Source organism: Bison bison, unplaced genomic scaffold (genome assembly GCF_000754665.1).
Source record: "Bison bison bison isolate TAMUID 2011002044 unplaced genomic scaffold, Bison_UMD1.0 scf7180017864461, whole genome shotgun sequence".
NCBI lineage: Eukaryota > Metazoa > Chordata > Mammalia > Artiodactyla > Bovidae > Bison > Bison bison.
This window is the reverse complement of record NW_011495023.1, coordinates 16,868,842-16,886,960: the sequence shown is the minus strand read 5'-3', so window position 1 is coordinate 16,886,960 and position 18,119 is coordinate 16,868,842. Positions and strand designations below refer to the sequence as shown.

General features: G+C 41.0%; 1 protein-coding gene across 8 annotated transcripts in view; it reads right to left on the bottom strand.

Annotated features, from left to right (window-relative positions):
- Positions 1-18,119, bottom strand: part of ZNF438 (zinc finger protein 438) — a 196,258-nt gene that overhangs the window by 10,908 nt on the left and 167,231 nt on the right. For all 8 annotated transcript variants that reach the window (XM_010860015.1, XM_010860016.1, XM_010860014.1 and 5 more), the window contains one exon: positions 3,382-3,465. In XM_010860015.1, the coding sequence (XP_010858317.1) occupies positions 3,382-3,465 (84 nt within the window). The remainder of the gene's footprint in view (positions 1-3,381; positions 3,466-18,119) is intronic.

The following is an 18,119-nucleotide window of genomic DNA, read 5'->3' as shown; positions in this document are numbered from 1 at the left end:
GCAGAACCAAGGCGCAGGGTGCTGCTTCTGAACAAAGTTGCTCCCACTCGACCCTTGGCTGGTTTGGACACGGTTCCACCATCACTCCATCTAGGGAGACACCGAGGTCCATGGCTAAGTCCAGAGCAGAGAACAGGTAGAGAAAGAGGGTCCCTGCTCTTGACACAGGGCTCCCTGGCTCTAGGCCCAGAATAAGAGTGCTGCCAAGCACTCTTGGCCACAAAAGAGCCCAAACTTTTAGGGCTTGTTTAGGTTTTAATTGTATTAAACTGAGAAACTCTATTTTCAGTGTTATTGCTTGGCATCCCTGTTCTCCCTCTCACTTGGCTTTCCAATAATAAGTTCCAGTTGGGGTTCAAACTGTTTCCCAGGATGGTCTCTGGTTAAAACCAGTATGGTGAAACCCTGGAGAAGTCCGAGATGAAAGAAAGGCCTCTGAACATGGGGGGAGCTCAATTTAATTTTGTTGAAAAACCCATAAACACGTGGAGCCATCGCCCACTGGCTCCCCCAGGCACCTCCAGGCTCTGCGGCGCCGTCCACAGGGCTGTGTTGAGTGCTGGCGGGAGAGACAGTGCTGTAAAGCATGCTGGCAGCATAGGCACAGTGTTCTTTGTTTCTGAGGATTCAGGATGCCAAGACCACTCTAGTCTACACATCCACAGCACTCAGACTTCACAGAATCACTCTACTAGGACCCCTAGTTCAGGAAATCCGACACCGTATGAGAAAGCAAGACAGTCCCACCTGGTGATCTTGTTTCCTGAGTCCATCCTCCTCGGTACACTTGCCCTTGCTGAACTGAGGTCCCAGCCAGCTCCCTTCCCTCCCCTCTTGCAGCCACCCCAGGGATGTCCTGGCACCTTCCATTCAGCATGGGCTTTGAGAGCTGTCTTGCTCATCATCGCCTAGCTTAGCAAGGAAGAGAATTCTTTTCTGAGCACAGGAGATCCTTTTCTTTCCTAGCACTATTCAATGCTATTTCTTCAACATTAATCCAATGATAAGGCATATTTCATGTGTCAGGTACTGTGCAAAATACTTTGGATGCATTATCTCCTTTAATCCCCACAATCCACTGAGTTAGGGATTACTGTTCATGTGCATTTTACAGATACAGATTTCAAAGCCAGCAGGTAACAGACTGGAATTCAAGGCTTGGCCCAGGTGACACCAAAGGCTCTTCCCAGTTCTACCTGCTGCCTGGAAGCTGTATCCATGGTAATGACCACCATCATAGTCTCCAGTGGGAAGACCATGGGTTTGGGGGTTCAGACAGATGTGGGTTCAACTCCTGTCTCTGTCTCATAGTTTAGGAAAGTCACTCACTCTCAGCCTGAGTGTTCTTATTTATAAAGTGTGCATAATTGTATCTGGTTGCTGTCAGGATTAAATGAAAAAAGTATCCATAAACGTGCCAGGGTGGGGCCTACCACACGTCAGTTTCACAGTAGACATTAGTTTTCTACTCTTGCTCCCTCTCTTTTCTGGCTGCACTGGGTCCTTAGTGCTGCAATAGGGCTGTCGCTAGTTTTGGTGCCCTGACTTAGCTGCTTCAGGGCAGGTGGGATCTTCTTGCACCAGGGATTGAACTTGTGTCCCCTGCACTGGCAGGCAGGTTCTTAACCAATGGACCATCAGGGAAGTCCTCTGTCTTCTACTTTCTCTTGCCAAGAAGTATGAGGCTCCTGACACTTATATTTGGTGGGAGGGAAAAAAAAAAGCACAAATCTTGACCATGAATCGTATGGAAACAGCGTTGTTGCTGTTCAGTCGCTAAGTCATGTCTGATTCTTTATGACCCCGTGGACTATATAGCCTGCCAGGCTCCTCTGTTCATTGGATTTCCCAGGCAAGAATACTGGAGTGGGCTGCCATTCCTTCTTCAGCGGACCTTCCTGACTCAGGGATGGAACCAGTGTCTCCTGCATGGCAGGCAGATTCTTTACCACTGAGCCACCAGGGAAGCCCAGTGGAAATAGTACTGAATCCTTAAAAGTGTATTTCTTTGTTGAGAGCGAAATGAAGGGAAATGGGAAGAAATAACTATTCCTTGTGAATGATTCTCCCAGTAAACCTGTAAAGCATTTCTTTTTTGCCTCTCTGGGGCCACCCACTCTGGCAGCTTCATCTGATCCAGCCTACCAAGCTCTCTTTTCCCTGCCTGTTCCGCTCCCCCACCCAACCCCATTTTTGCATGGAGTTGACAAAGTGCTAATCAGATTAACAGTATTTAGTGAATAGGAGTGAACAGATGTGCATTGCAAAGAGCAGTTTTCTGGGGCCACTCTCCTCTGCTTTTGTTTATACTGACTATTGATACTAATTGCTCTTGTTCTCCAGCTTAGCGGGGAAGAAAGCACCTCCTCTGGTAGACCTTCAGGGCGTGGGGTAAGCCCAGGTCTCAGGGGTCCTGTGAGGGACAGGGACTAGGAACTCTGGTTACATCTTGGGAGAAGGGTGAGAGCGACGGACATGCAGTTTTTCATTTTGGGAGAGAAAACATGTGAGTGGTCGAGGGTGTGGGCAGAGCAACCAAAGTTGGAAAGCGCTTGTGAATTTCAGTATTTTGCTGGAGAAATCATTAAGAAATATGTTTAAGATAGCTTGTGTATAGAAATAAAAATTTGGCACCCAAAGAGGAACTACAGCCCATAAAATCGAACAAATACAAAGTCGGAGAAAACAAGCATTCTTTATGAACAAGTTTAAAAGCCAATTACCTAAAATATTAACATGAGAAAAAATGTTACACAATGTGGTTTTTGTTAAATTCAAGCAGGTAATTATTCTTTTCAAGTCATATAATTAATGTCCCAAATAAAAAGAAAATTTAAAAAGCTCTATCATTTAAAATACGGTTTAATAATGCTTGATTTCAGTGACTTTCCCCTTCATTTTAATCAAGCCCCCCTTTATCAGTCCTTATTTCTAGGGGGAACTATTATGAATTTCAAGTGCCTCTGATGAAAAACAGTTGAAAACTCTGTGAGATAGTCTTATTTTTAATGCTTTGAGAAAGATGAAGTTATTTCTCTTTTTCGCAAAACAAACAAACAAACAAAAAAAACCTGTAGTGTTCACAAGATTTCATTCACTATTATAAAACAGTTGATTTGGTATCTTTACCCAAATCTAAAAATGACTGAGCAGCATCAGAATTTAACTAAGAGCTAATGATCACTGGGGGATACAGAGCAGGGCAAAGGCAACTTGTGAGATACTTGATAAGCCCATTTCCCCACTATTCTTTTCATTGTTAATATTACTAGAATTGTAAATATGCAGTTGAATCTGAGAAGGCATTGCTCACTGAAGTTCATCACGGTAAAAGCAGCACATCATTTCATCTGAAGTCCAAACTCCCAGAAACAAATATACCTGTACAGGTTGTCTTTCCAGGAGATTCCAACATCTTCTGAGTCAGCAGTTTCTCCACAGGGCTGGGGAGCAGGGAGACATCTCCTGCAAAAGAGCTTTAGTGAGTTAGTCTCTCAGGGCAAGAAATCTTCCACCAACAAGTTAAAAACGGACCCCTTCTGTTTACATCTTGTATTTCAATATCAGTTGGAACAGTTACTATCTGGGATGACAGTTGGTGAAGAAAACCTTTTCCTTAGTGGGATAAACAGAAAGAACAGGGTTTCAACATCAGAACATGCAGACAGTTGAAACAAACTAGGGTGTGTGCAGACTATGCTTGACTTTGGTCAAAACACCCTGGTTATGCAACTGAAGTGGTGAAGATCACAATGTTTCAACTGCAGTATAGTTAAAAGCAAGGGGCTGGAACCACAAGGATATTCTTATCTTTATACCATTACTACAAAAGTAGATTTGGTGTATGTATATAGAACAGACCTTTTTAAAGAATGTACAAACTGCATTTTTTAAAAAATGAAATAATGGTTCCACTGCTTTATGGCACAGTTTTGTTCTATCTTCACTTCTGATTTATCCTTGACTCACAAAGTTTTAGGACTTTTTTTTTAATGCAAGTTTTTCTATATCTCAACTTTTATGTCAAATAGTTCATGATTTTAAGTCCAAATGTATAGCACCATGTATTTCTAAGTTATGTTGATAATTATTCCCTGAAACTCCTGCTTAAGTACTGACGGTTTCTCATTTCTTCAATCAAGGCACATCTTACCTTAACACAGAGAGACCACCTGTGATACTGACTCTGGAAAGAAAATGAAGTGCCAGACACTGCTGACACTGAGATCCTGGGTATGCAGGGAACTATTTCTATGAGGTTGACCAGCCTGGCTCTGTGTGGGCTAACTCACATATACTGTACAGATTCTGAGGTTCAGCTGATGCTGACCTGAATCACTAAAAAAATAAAGAATAAAAATGAAGGCATCAGAGTTTGAAAGCTATAGAACCAATCTGGGTTCCTTTTCTTTTGAAGTCTGCCCAGCTTCTCCTCTGTCAGTATCTTTCTTGTTCTCTGGATACAACTAGAGACCTGGCAGAAGGAAACATTTACTCTCATCTCCAGGTTAGGAATGTGTAAGAGTTAACTCATTTTCCCTGAGGGGATGAAATGATGACACAACCCACCTGCTCTCTTTTCCCTGAGACTCTGTAGGTTTGTGTGCTTAGGTAGATACTCCCAGTCCAGATCAGGTTTCATGCCTGATCATCCACGGATACTCCCAGAATGCCATGGGTGTCTTTCCACAGTGCTTACCCTGACTGGTCCCACCCTGTACTTTCCGCTCCCACTACCTACTGCCTGGAGCCAGAGAAACCGAGCCATTGTGAACACTGGACAACATCATAAATGCAAGGTTTCCAGTCTCGGACTGCAGACCAATTCCACAGTCTGTTTCTTATCCTAACAGACTTCCTTCAGTTCTTCACTGGGACCAGCCAGGTTGTTCCTGTTGCCTTTCTGAAGCCTCACCCCTCTGCCCCACCCCACCCTATCCCCATCTCTCTCCCTTGTCAGTGATTGTGGCATTGACCTTGCAATGAAATGAATATTGGTGACTCATTCCCCCCCACCCCGTACCCGCCCCCACCAAATTCACATGTTGAAATTCTAACCTTCAGTGTAAGGGTATTAGGAGATGGGGCCTTTAGGAGATGAGTAGGTCATGAGGGTGGAGCCCTCGTGAATGGGATTAATGCCTTATAAAAGGGACTCCAGAGATTTCTCTTCCTCTTTTTCTGCTATGTTAGGATATATGAGATGATGGCAGTCTGCTACCCAGAAGGGGGCTCTCACCATTTAGAACCTGATCTTGAACTTCTAGCCTCCAGAACTTGAGAAATAAATTTCTGCTGTTTAGAGGCCACTCTGACCATGGTACTTTGTTATAGCAGCTTAAAGTGTCTGAGACCTTGTGGGGAACAGAGAGATCACTGTCTCTTCTTCCTATTTCTACACTCCCCTCTTTAATGATACAACACAAATAAGTCTATCTTCTCTGGGGTAGGGGGTCAGGAGCAAGCATCTCTATTGCTCTAAATATGCACCATTCATCTGAAGTCCTGCAACACGATAGATGAAACGATATATGCCTTAGTATCAGGAAATGGTCACCTGATGTGAAGAGCTGACTCATTTGAAAAGACCCTGATGTTGGGAAAGATTGAAGGCAGGAGGAGAAGGGGACGATTGAGGATGAGATGGTTAGATGGCATCACTGACTTAATGGACATGAGTTTGGGTAAACTCTGGGAGTTGGTGATGGACAGGGAGGCCTGGCGTGCTGTGGTTCGTGGGGTTGCAAAGAGTCGGACATGACTGAGTGACTGAACTGAACTGAATCAGGAAATGGGGTGTTCCCAATGCTGTGCTGCACCCACACGTGTCTCCAGGCCCCTCTGTGGCCTCAGGGCTTCTTCACCATCAGTGAGACCCCTGAAGTCAGGAGGCTTCCCCCGGTCATCCCACCTAAAGGCAGTGCTCAGCCACACACACAGCTCTTTTCTTTCTCTACTTTAATTGTCCTTCACAGCACTTATTTTTATAATGAGATTGTCTCCTCCTCCTACAAGGTAAGCTCACTGTCAGGACCTTGGCCCCCAGTTCCTGTCTGGTACACGGCCATCATACAATGTGTTATTTACTAGATGAGTGACCTGATAGCTCTTAGCTACACTGTGTTGCTTTCTCCTGTGCTTTTGCTGGATACAAAACTATACAAACAAAATCAACAACTGTAAATAATCCTTGGGCTGTCTCTCCCTTTCAAGCTACTGCCCTATCTCCTTTCTTTTCTTTCTGAGAACTCTTACCACAGGTAGAGTATATAATATGTTCCCTGTTTCTACTTATCAACAGGCGTCTTCCCTTACCCTAAACCATAAGCCCCCTAGTGAAGGACTAAAATGTCCCTCCATCATGGGTCAGATTCGGTACTCAAAGTACGATCTGACTTCATCTTCCACTAGCTCTTGATCATAGTATTCTGGATCACAGATGCAGACACTTAATCTTTCTGGCAAGTCACAAGCTGGCAGGGGAGAGATGGGTTTGAACCCAGGTCTGTCTGGCCCCAAAGTTGCTCTCCTTCCATTTCAACACACTGAATGTATGAAGGGGTTTGCCGATGACTCTGTTAATATGTCAGTCTCCTCCAATGACTGTGAGTGCCACACCATCCATCTCTATGTTGAGACAGTTAGTCTTTTCAACTTCTTCCAATCAGAGAACGTAACCATCAGGAGAGACAAAGAGCTTCCTTTTCTAACAGCATGGTTGCTGGAGATTTACAGGAAATTTAAGACTTTTAAGGAAATTTACACAGAAAGAGTTCCTTCACAATGTGCTTGAATGCCAGGCTTCTTCTAGGGTGGTGGCCTTCTTCTTTTATATTATTTTCTTTTTAAAAATTTTCATTGACATATAGTTTATTTACAATGCTGTGTTAGTTTCCATATAGCAAAATGAGTCACTTATACATATATCCAGTCACTTTTAGATTCTTCTGTCATATAGGCTATTATAGAGTGCTGAGCAGAGTCCCCTGTGCTATATGGTCCTTGTTGGTTATCTATTTTATTCATAGTGGTATGTATGTGTCAATCCCAAACTCCATGGTGGCCTTCTTTAACAGAGCTTCTGGTGAACAAACAGCCTAGGTTTACACCAAAGTGAAACTTTTAAAAATCATTAATTACACAGTCTATTTAATAACACTTTTAGGCACTGACATAAGAGTTTTTTTTTTAATATGCGCAAAAATGAAAGGAAAAAGTCATTAATTACTTTTTATAATTTCAGATAGAATATTATTTATAATTTCAGATAGAATTTTAAGTTTTCCAGATTTTTTTCAAATTCTATTCCATCTGCTTCCAAAATTGAGGTCATTGAAGAATATTATAACTGAATGAAAATGTCTGAAAATGCTGAAAGAACTTTCACATTCCTCATGTGGTAAGTCCTATACCTTTAGTGAACTTGACAGAACTAGCATCTTCTTTTTTTGGTTGTTGGTGGTGGGGACCTTTTCGGGGGAGCAAGTCGATTACATGTGCAGACGTGAGCAGAGGTCTGGCTTTGGCTCTTTCACTCGCTGCTGGGATGAGCCTGCATGAAATCCTAATCCTTATAGGCCTGAACATCCTCTTTTTACCAAGCGGGAATTTTTCTAGAGTACTGTTTCTCAAAGTACAGTCTGCTGACCCGGGAGGCTTTCCCCACTCTCTTTTCCTGCTCGTAATAAGATGTCACTTGCCTTTTCCCCACTGTTGACCTCTGCACACAATGCATTGATGAGACAGAGGATGTAACTGTAAAACTGATGAACTCAGGACGTGACAGCAAACTGTCCAAACAGCCGCATTCTTTGTCACCAGGCTCCCTCGGCAGAACAACAGAAAAGCAGGACGAAAATTTAGTTTTGTTAGACCTTGAGCTTATATGCCTTTATAAAATCCTGCATGAGGACATGACTTCCGTGGCACAGAGGCATGGTGGTAGCCCTGAGGAAAAATGCTCGTGGATGGTTTGAAGCTGAACTAGCTGCTCTTCATTGGAATAACCATCCTTACTTGAAAGAACATCTGACAGACATATGTTGAGAGATCATGTTCAGTGCTGGGTACTGGGCAGACATTTTCTCAAAAGTGGATGAGTGAAGCTTGTCATTACAAGAGAAAACATCTGGCTGTACTCATGGTCAAGAATAAAAATTATTATTTCGAGCAGCATTAGAATTTTGGAAAATTTAAAGGCATCCCCAAGAGCCTGAAGCTTTCCTATACTTAGTAGGTTTTTAGATGAGACTGCTGCTGCTGCTAAGTTGCTTCAGTCGTGTCCGACTCTGTGCGACCCCAAAGACGGCAGCCCACCAGGCTCCCCCGTCCCTGGGATTTTCCAGGCAAGAGTACTGGAGTGGGGTGCCATTGCCTTCTCTAGACAAGACTGGTGTTTATTTTAACAGATAAGATTTCCAAAATACTGTATAAAATGGCATATATAGAAGACCTGTGTAATTCAGTGAACTAATGTTTTCTTTTTCTAATTTTATTTATTTATTTTTGACTGTGTTGGTTCTTCGCTGCTGTGAGGGCTTTCTCTAGTTGCAGCAAGTGGGGGCTACTTGTGAAGCATGGGCTTATCACAGTGGTTTCTCTTGTTGCCCAGCACAGGCTGTAGGTACAAGGGCTTTAGCAGTTGCGAGTTGCAGGCTCTAGAGCTCAGGCTCAGTAGTTGTGGTGCATGGGCTTAGCTGACCCTTGGCCTGTGGAATCTTCCTGGACCAGGGATCGAACCAGTGCCCCCTGACAGTACAAGGCGGATTCTTAACCACTTGACCACCAGGGAAGTTCTAACGCTCTCTAATAAACATTGCATGAATGAGCAAAAGATTCAAGTGTCAGACAGACCAAAATGTAATAGAATACAAGAATACAATACAATTTCAATTTCACATTACAGCTACACTGTAAGCTGTTACCTTACTTGACTTGTTTAAGCTCTGTTACAGTTACCTGGCATGTTTTGGTCTAGTAGCAAAGAAAAATATCCACAATTGTCTGAGAAGGCCATTAAAATACCCGCTTTCCAGTTACTGTAAGCTAGATTTTCTTCAAACACTCCAATATAAACAATCTATCACAACATACTGGCTACAGGACCAGAAAAGAGTCGGAGACTCTTATGATTTTCAATGAAGCCAGACTTTAAAGATTTGCAAAAAATGTAAATCAGTAATAAGTCTTCTAATTCTTTGGCTTTGGAAAATACAGCCAATTACACAAAATATGTTAAGCTGTAGTGAGATTACTGTTGTTATTTTATTATTATTAGTTATTTTTGGCTGTGCTGGGTCTTCGCTGCTGCTTGAGGGTTTTATCTAGTTGTGGTGAGCGGGAGCTTCTCACTTCCGAGGCTTCTCCTGTTGAGGAGCACAGGCTCTGCACATGCAGGCTTCAGTAGCTGTAGCTCTCAGGCTCTGAAGCACAGGGTCAGTAGTTGTGGTGCGTGAGTTTAGCTGCTCCAAGGCACGTGGGATCCTCCCAGATCAAGGATCAAACCGGTGTCCCCTGCATTGCAAGGCGGACTCAATCACTGGACCACCAGGGAAGCCCAGATTATTGTTATTTGAAAATGAATCCACAAATACATATTTTTTCAGTTTATAATCTCAAAAATGGTAAATCCCAATTGATACAACTGACATAAACAAATATTCAGTAGTTTTTAAGCATGTAAAGGGGCCTGAAATTAAAATATTTGAGAACTGCTAACTAGATAAAATCTGATATTACAGATCTTTGAAGATTCTGTGATTTCTTTTGTGTGTATGTGAATGAGAATAGAAAATAAAATCTGGAAATGTCTCATTTTGGGTTGACAAGTTTTTCCTTCACCTTTTTCCTGTGTGAGAATCTGTAAAGCAGATCCTTAGCAGAGTTATAAAAATAAACTTTTTGGTAATTTACTTTAATAAAAATATAAATTACAGTTAAATGTCATTAGTTGGAAATATTAGAATATGGCTTAAATAAAAAATTTTTGATTGACCAAAGTATTAAAAATATGTAATACTTCAAATTTGTATTTGATATTGTATTCAATTTGAATTTATATTCATGAAATATCTTATAAATTATTGGGTTGGCCAAACAGATTGTTTGGGTTTTTCTGTAACCTCTTATGGAAAAACCCAAATGAACTTTTTGGCCAACTCAATATATTTAAACTAATGACATTTTTATTTTTTTCTCCAATTTTAAGAACTATCATCACAAGATTCTCTTAGTAGTACTGTAATTTTTTTTTTAAGAGCACAATTTTTTCAGTACTCTTAGCAAAAGGCATTCAAAACCAATTTAAAATTACTTTATCAAGACAAAAATAATCATTAATTGCTGCTTCTGATTTAAGTGCTGGAATTTCTATAAATGTTTTTAGGGTTTTGATGTGAATTAATTTAAAGAAACAACAATATGTTTACTCTACTCAAAGCATGACAAGATTTATGAATTTCTATTCCTATTAGTAGTAGTTGCTTAGTCACTAAGTTGTGTCAGACTATTTGCAACCCCACAGACTGCAGCACGCCAGGCTTCGCTGTCCTTCACCATCTCCCACAGTTTGCTCAAACTCATGTCCATTGAGTCTGTGATGCCATCCAACCATCTCATCCTCTGTCACCCCCTTCTTCTCCTGCCTTCAATCTTTCCCAGCATCGGGGTCTTTTCTAATGAGTCGGCTCTTTGCATCAGGTGGCCGAAATATTGGAGCTTTGGCTTCAATATCAGTCCTTCCAATGAATATTCAGGGTTGATTTTCTTTAGGACTGACTGATTTGATCTCCCTATTGTCCAAGGGACTCTTAGGAGTCTTCTCCAGCACCACAGTTCAAAAGCATCAATTCTTTGGTGCTTAACCTTCTTTATGGTCCAACTCTCATATCCATACATGACTACTGGAAAAACCATAGCTTTGACAGTATGGACCTTTGTCAGCAAAGTATGTCTCTGTTTTATAATATACTGTCTAGGTTTGTCATAGTTTTCTTCCAAAGAGCAAGCATCTTTTAATTTCATGACTGCAGTCACCATTCACAATGATTTTGGAGCCCAAGAAAATAAAATCTGTCACTGTTTCCACTTTTTCCCCATTTATTAGTAGTAGACTTTTACAAACATAAAATGCCTAACCTATATTCCTGGCTTCATAACATCGAAATACTGCTGTCAAACTTCTTCCCTTTTATCCCTTCTCGGCTCGTCACGCCAGCCATCTGCATAAATAAAGACATTAGCATCTGCTATATGGCAAACGGTCTCGGGGGCAGATGTTCGCATCCTTGTGTTCGTGTCGCTGGGGCTGCATACATTATTGGAACAGATGTACACAATCTCAAAGTGTTGGGTCCCACGGTGAGATGTTTCCAACTGCTTCCTATCAAAGTACATAAATGCTATTTGCACCTGCATTTATGTTAATGATAGAAAGGCAGCGGGGGTCCTGACAAAGTGAGAGGTGATGCTATGAAATATATTTACATGGTTAATTGGAGTTTCCGAAAGACTCCGCTGCCAAGTGGCTACAGTGACACTGATCCAGGCCTGAGCGGATAATCTGATGGTAGTCTGTGTTTGAAGCACAGGAAGTCTGGCGATTTCCAATGATGAAAATAGTCCTAATCCAAATTTACTAAGAAGAATATTCCTGACTCTAGTATTTTATCTCAACTAGGAAAATAACTCCCAGTATGAGGTCTGCCTGATAAGGCTTAGGCCACCCAAGTCATTTCCATTTTGTCCTATGAGGAAACTTCCATAGGTATGTGTGTGTTTTCCATTTGTACTTCTGTCAACAGCATAACATACTAATACAGCGGTATTTTGCAGAAGTTATTACATTGGAAAGTTCCAATTTGCAACACTAAGGAGTTAACCAAAACCAGCTTGAAAATGTCAATTTGTACTTGGTCTGCAACATAAAATGGTACCAAAAGGCCAAGAACAGCGTTTACACTGCTAGTTAAGATCAAAATACTTCCATATGAATGTCACATATTTAGAAACATAATATTTTGGTAAAACATAGGGAATGTTCCCTCCCCTTCCCCATAATGAGGTCACAAAGCCACGTTAACCACTAAACACAAAGCGTCAAATTACAGTGGTTCTCATCGCTACTGTGCACTAAATGTGAGTGCTGAAGAGACAGAGTTCACAGTAAGAGCTGTTTTTATAGCTTTACTGGGCTAAGAACTTGTAGCTGCTCTCAAATAACATATTATTACTTGATTAACTTCACATTGATAATATCAACACTGCACAAAGTTATAATATGTGAGTTCCAAAAGAAGTTTTATTCTGCAACTTATTCTGAGATTTATATTGTGCTCTAAGAGTTTACAAAAGGCATTCCTACACAGCGGATCCTCATTTGCAGATTCTGTTATTTGTAAATTTACCTGCTTGCTAAAATTTATTTATAATCTCCAAATCTGAGTCACATTCCCAGTGGTGGTGGACACTTTGCCTTGCCTCAGCTCCCATGGTATAAACAAGTGTTCTTTTTGCTGTCTACTTAGTGCCACATTTTTTTGGTATTTTTTCCCCATTGTTAGTGATTTCACTGTCTAAAATAGTTTTTGAGAATAGTGCTGATATGCTGTCTGGTGTCCCTATGGATTAGAAGAGTCTGATGCACCTAATGGAGAAAACACGTGTGTCAGATAAGTGTTGTTCAGGCATGAGTTATAATGCTGTCTCTGTGAGGCAAATTCATGTCAAGGAATCAACAGGATATATTCAGCGAGGTGTCTTTGAACAGAAACATACATAAAAGCAGGTTCTATATTGATAGATGAGAAAATGTTGTATGGTGACCAGAGACTCACAGGAACCTAACCCTGCATCTCCCCTGGGAGCCATGGTATAGTTTTAGTTAATTCAGTGTTCCTGTGACCTTACACAATGTAACTACTGTGAATGATGAGAATCAACAGTATCAATGGTATCTTATCTCATTTGACTATTTCAGGGCAAGAATTATTATCCCTATTTGAAAGAAGAATGAACTGAGGCTCACTGATTCAGCCAAGATTCCAAGAGCCCAGAGGCTTCCCAGGTGGCACAGTGGTAAAGAATTCACCTGCAGATGCAAGAGATGCAAGAGATGTGGGTTTGATCCCTGGAAAATTCCACAGAGGAGCCTGGGAGGCTACAGTCCATGGGGTCGCAAAGAGTAAGATGCAACTGAGTGAGCACAGCATAGCACAGCAAAGAACCCAGAAAAAAGGGCAGAAGAACCAGAGTTCAGTTCTTAGCTTGGTGTTCTTTCCCCAGACTGAGAAGAGAGGGGAGGAGAGAAGAAAAACCAGGAGAGGAGCTTAGGAAACAGCCCCAGTACTATGTTCAAAGAATGAAACTGTGATTAGACAACAAGACAACAAACCATTTTCAGGTTCAGTTCAGTTCAGTCACTCAGTCGTGTCCAACTCTTTGCCACCCCATGAATTGCAGCACACCAGGCCTCCCTGTCCATCACCAACTCCTGGAGTTCACCCAAACTCATGTCCATTGAGTCAGTGATGCCATCCAGCCATCTCATCCTCTGTCGTCCCCTTTTCCTCCTGCCCTCAATCCCTCCCAGCATCAGAGTCTTTTCCAATGAGTCAACACTTCGCATGAGGTAGCCAAAATACTGGAGTTTCAGCTTCAGTATCAGTCCTTCCAATGAACACCCAGGACTGATCTCCTTTAGGATGGACTGGTTGGATCTCCTTGCAGTCCAAGGGACTCTCAAGAGTCCTCTCCAACACCACAGTTCAAAAGCATCAATTCTTCAGCGCTCAGCTTTCTTCACAGTCCAACTCTCACATCTGTACACGACCACTGGAAAACCCATAGCCTTGACTAGACTGATCTTTGTTGGCAAAGTAATGTCTCTGCTTTTGAATATGCTATCCAGGTTCCTTCCAAGGAGTAAGTGTCTTTTAATTTCATGGCTGCCATCACCATCTGCAGTGATTTTGGAGCCCACAAAAATAAAGTCTGACACTGTTTCCACTGTTTCCCCATCTATTTCCCATGAAGTGATGGGACCAGATGCCATGATCTTCGTTTTCTGAATGTTGAGCTTTAAGCCAACTTTTTCACTTTCTTTCTTCACTTTCATCAAGAGGCTCTTCAGTTCTTCTTCACTTTCTGCCATAAGGGTGATGTCATCTGCATATCTGAAGTTATTGATATTTCTCCCGTCAATCTTGATTCCAGCTTGTACTTCCTTCAGTCCAGCATTTCTCATGATGTACTCTGCATATAAGTTAAGTAAGCAGGGTGACAATATACAGCCTTGACGTACTCCTTTTCCTATTTGGAACCAGTCTGTTGTTCCATGTCCAGTTCTAACTGTTGCTTCCTAACATGCATATAGGTTTCTCAAGAGGCAGGTCAGGTGGTCTGGTATTTCCATCTCTTTCAAAATTTTCCTCAGTTTATTGTGATCCACACAGTCAAAGTCTTTGAATCCTCATAAACAGTAAAATGCTTGGAAAGACAGCCCAGTTTTATTCACTGAATCTGAGCTATAAGAGAGTGGATCTTACTTTGGTTTCCTGTTTCTCTTTGCTCCTTGCCTCTCCAAAGGCAATAAAATATTTGTTAAATAAACACACAGACTTGAGAACTTCAGCTTGGTGTTTCACTAAAAAACAGATTACAGTGTTTTCATAGCATCTAGGCAATAAGATTTTTTTGAAAAAATGAGAGTTTCAAGCAGTTTTAAACAAAATTTAATATACATTTGAGAAACCACTATATGCCAGGATGCTTTAAAGCTCACCAAAGACAGAGAATTCATGAAGAAGTTTATAAAGGACCTAATTGAGCAACTGAACACATACACACACCCCTGATATTAAGAGTCTAAAATAAGTAAGATTATTTTCCTAAACTTAAAAATACATATATATATATTATTAACTAGCTATCCCAAATATTCCTTTAGTTGAAATGCTATATTCACTAATACCAAAACATTTACTTCTGTGAGATGCAAGTACATATTTTTATGTCTGTAAGACATAAGAATATATTTTTAGGCTGTGATATGTTTATTTTTTATAGTAGTTTATTGAATCAGAAAATCCAAGGTGTTGTTTTTTTTTTTTACCAGCTTTAAATCTGAATTCACATGATAGACAGTAATGGTTATGGCTTCACAGTTAAATAATGCACAGGTTTCGAAAATTAGTAGGAGTTGTACAGAGCATGTTCAGCTAACTGCGATGTTTCCAAAGGGGGTCATTAAGACCCACTACATCTTGCCTCAAAGCATCTGCCATTTTCTCAGCTCCATTTATTCTTACTCTTACTGAATAAAAACAGCACACACAATTTGATAACTATGTTTAAACAATATAAATGTTATGACAGAGCTGAGAAAAGTGTTAGAAGATTTCTGTAAGACCTTTCTACTCACAATCGTCTTGCCTACGAAACAGCAAGACTGAATGGTGAAACTGGCAAAAGTCTTCAGAGTTCTGAATGACTCCAGCAAAACAGCCCTCCCCTGGACCTAAGGCTCTTTCCTGACCAATGAAGAATGGGACTTGTTTTAATTAACTGTATGGGGACTTAACACTCATGCTTAATTGGCAAACCACAGTCAACGTCTTCCAGGCACATAAAAAACATAAACTGTCCCTCTAAAAGGAACATTTGGCAAGGTTGCTCATTTGTATGTTTCCCTGTATCAATAACAAATCCATTTGCATTTTCAATCCCAGTGGTGTTTTCCTTCAACAAAGTTACAGTATAGGTTACCACTGTAGCTGGCCTTAGCATGTAATTTTCCTCCTCCCCACCCTAGAAACATGGTTAATCACTTGCTACAGTTTGCTGTTTTCCAACACAAAATACATGTCCTTACATTATTAGTTCCTCATTTGAAAATGTCAAACAAAAAAAGAAAGCTTTGGGAAAACCATAAATCTCCAAAACCTGAAAATATGAAAAGATAGAAAATTGTAACAAAATACATTTGATGAACTTCTAGAGATTCTGTAAATAATATTTTCACACAGAAAGGGATAATATCAACACTATTATAATAGGGGAAAGCTTTTAACATAGTACAAACTATCTGAGTGATACTACAATGTTAAAATTCTTTATCCAAAATCAGGAAACATTTAAATAGAAGGCACTGGAATTTCTAATGAGTTTCATCTAATTCTCTCCCAGCTTAATCCATGTCCCATGACCCCCTAACCCCCATTCTCTGTCTTCTACACTTGTGCTCATGTCCTGAGCAAATGCCACGTCTGGTCATGTTTCCTGACCAGCCTCAAACTTCTGGCTCAATCAACTGTTCTCCAGGTATACCATATTCACGTCTAGCGCAGCATTTGTCATGCTTTATTCTGTTTGATTATATACATGTCTGCTGTTCTACGAGGATTTTGTGTTTTATAATAGCACAGTCTTCTGTCTGATTTATCTTTGGATTCCTCATAGCATCTGGCATAGTTCCTGGTAAGTACTGTCTTCAGATCAGATCAGATCAGATCAGTCACTCAGTCGTGTCCGACTCTTTGCGACCCCATGAATCGCAGCACGCCAGGCCTCCCTGTCCATCACCAACTCCCGGAGTTCACTCAGACTCACGTCCATCGAGTCAGTGATGCCATCCAGCCATCTCATCCTCTGTCGTCCCCTTCTCCTCTTGCCCCCAATCCCTCCCAGCATCAGAGTCTTTTCCAATGAGTCAACTCTTTGAATGAGGTGGCCAAAGTACTGGAGTTTCAGCTTTAGCATCATTCCTTCCAAAGAAATCCCAGGGCTGATTTCAGAATGGACTGATTGGATCTCCTTGCAGTTCAAGGGACTCTCAAGAGTCTTCTCCAACACCACAGTTCAAAAGCATCAATTCTTCGGCGCTCAGCCTTCTTCACAGTCCAACTCTCACATCCATACATGACCACAGGAAAAACCATAGCCCTGACTAGACGAACCTTTGTTGGCAAAGTAATGTCTCTGCTTTTGAATATGCTATCTAGTTTGGTCATAACTTTGCTTCCAAGGAGTAAGCGTCTTTTAATTTCATGGCTGCAGTCACCATATGCAGTGATTTTGGAGCCCAGAAAAATAAAGTCTGACACTGTTTCCATTGTTTCCCCATCTATTTCCCATGAAGTGATGGGACCAGGTGCCATGGTCTTCATTTTCTGAATGTTGAGCTTTAAGCCAACTTTTTCACCCTCCACTTTATGTGATCATTAAATCTGCTTCCATTGTAAGAAATTTTGTTAGAAGATAGTAAATGATGCCATGGGTTTTCTTAAGCCCCACAACTCTGCTGTGATGTCCTACTTGAATTTCATACATTAGTGCATGTTGTGTTTGCATCCACACATGCTTACAAGTCTGAAATTCAAAAGTACCATACTTTATAGACAGACATAAATCACTCAGCATTTAATTAATAAATGAAATATGCTCAGCAAACTTCTCATGTTCCATAAGTAATAATATTTGATGAAAGAAATATAAACAAAACCATAATTTAAAAATCTGCAATTTTTCTTTGTTAAACAATATTAATAGCAATCTAGGACATACAGAAAACATTTGATAAATGAGTAAATTCAAGAATAACTGGGCAATTCTTAGGCCTCATATGTATGATACTATTTTTTCTGACCAATATAATCAGTTTATATTTATTTATTTTAATTAATTATATAATTTCTCATGATACAAATTCTCATTTCTGCCTGCTTTGGATTGAAATGGCTTTTCATGCATATGTGCTAGGTCGCTCGGTCATGTCCGATTTTTTGCAACCCCCACGGATTGTAGCCTACCAGGCTCCTCTGTCCATGGGATTCTCCAGGCAAGAATACTGGAGTGGGTTGCCATGCCCTTCTCAAGGTGATCTTCCTGACCCAGGGATCGAACCTGCATCTTCTGCGGCTCCTGCACTGCAGGCTGACTGTTTATTGCCGAGCCACCGGGGAAGCCTGAAATAGCTTTAAGCATTCATATATTAAATTTAATTCAGGGTCACGCTTGGCCTCTGAAGGCTACAAGGCACTCACCCCAAGCAGGAGGGAGCTCTGTCCATCTCACTGCATCAGCCTTTACAGGCGGAGGGCACTTGGATATTAATAACCACCATT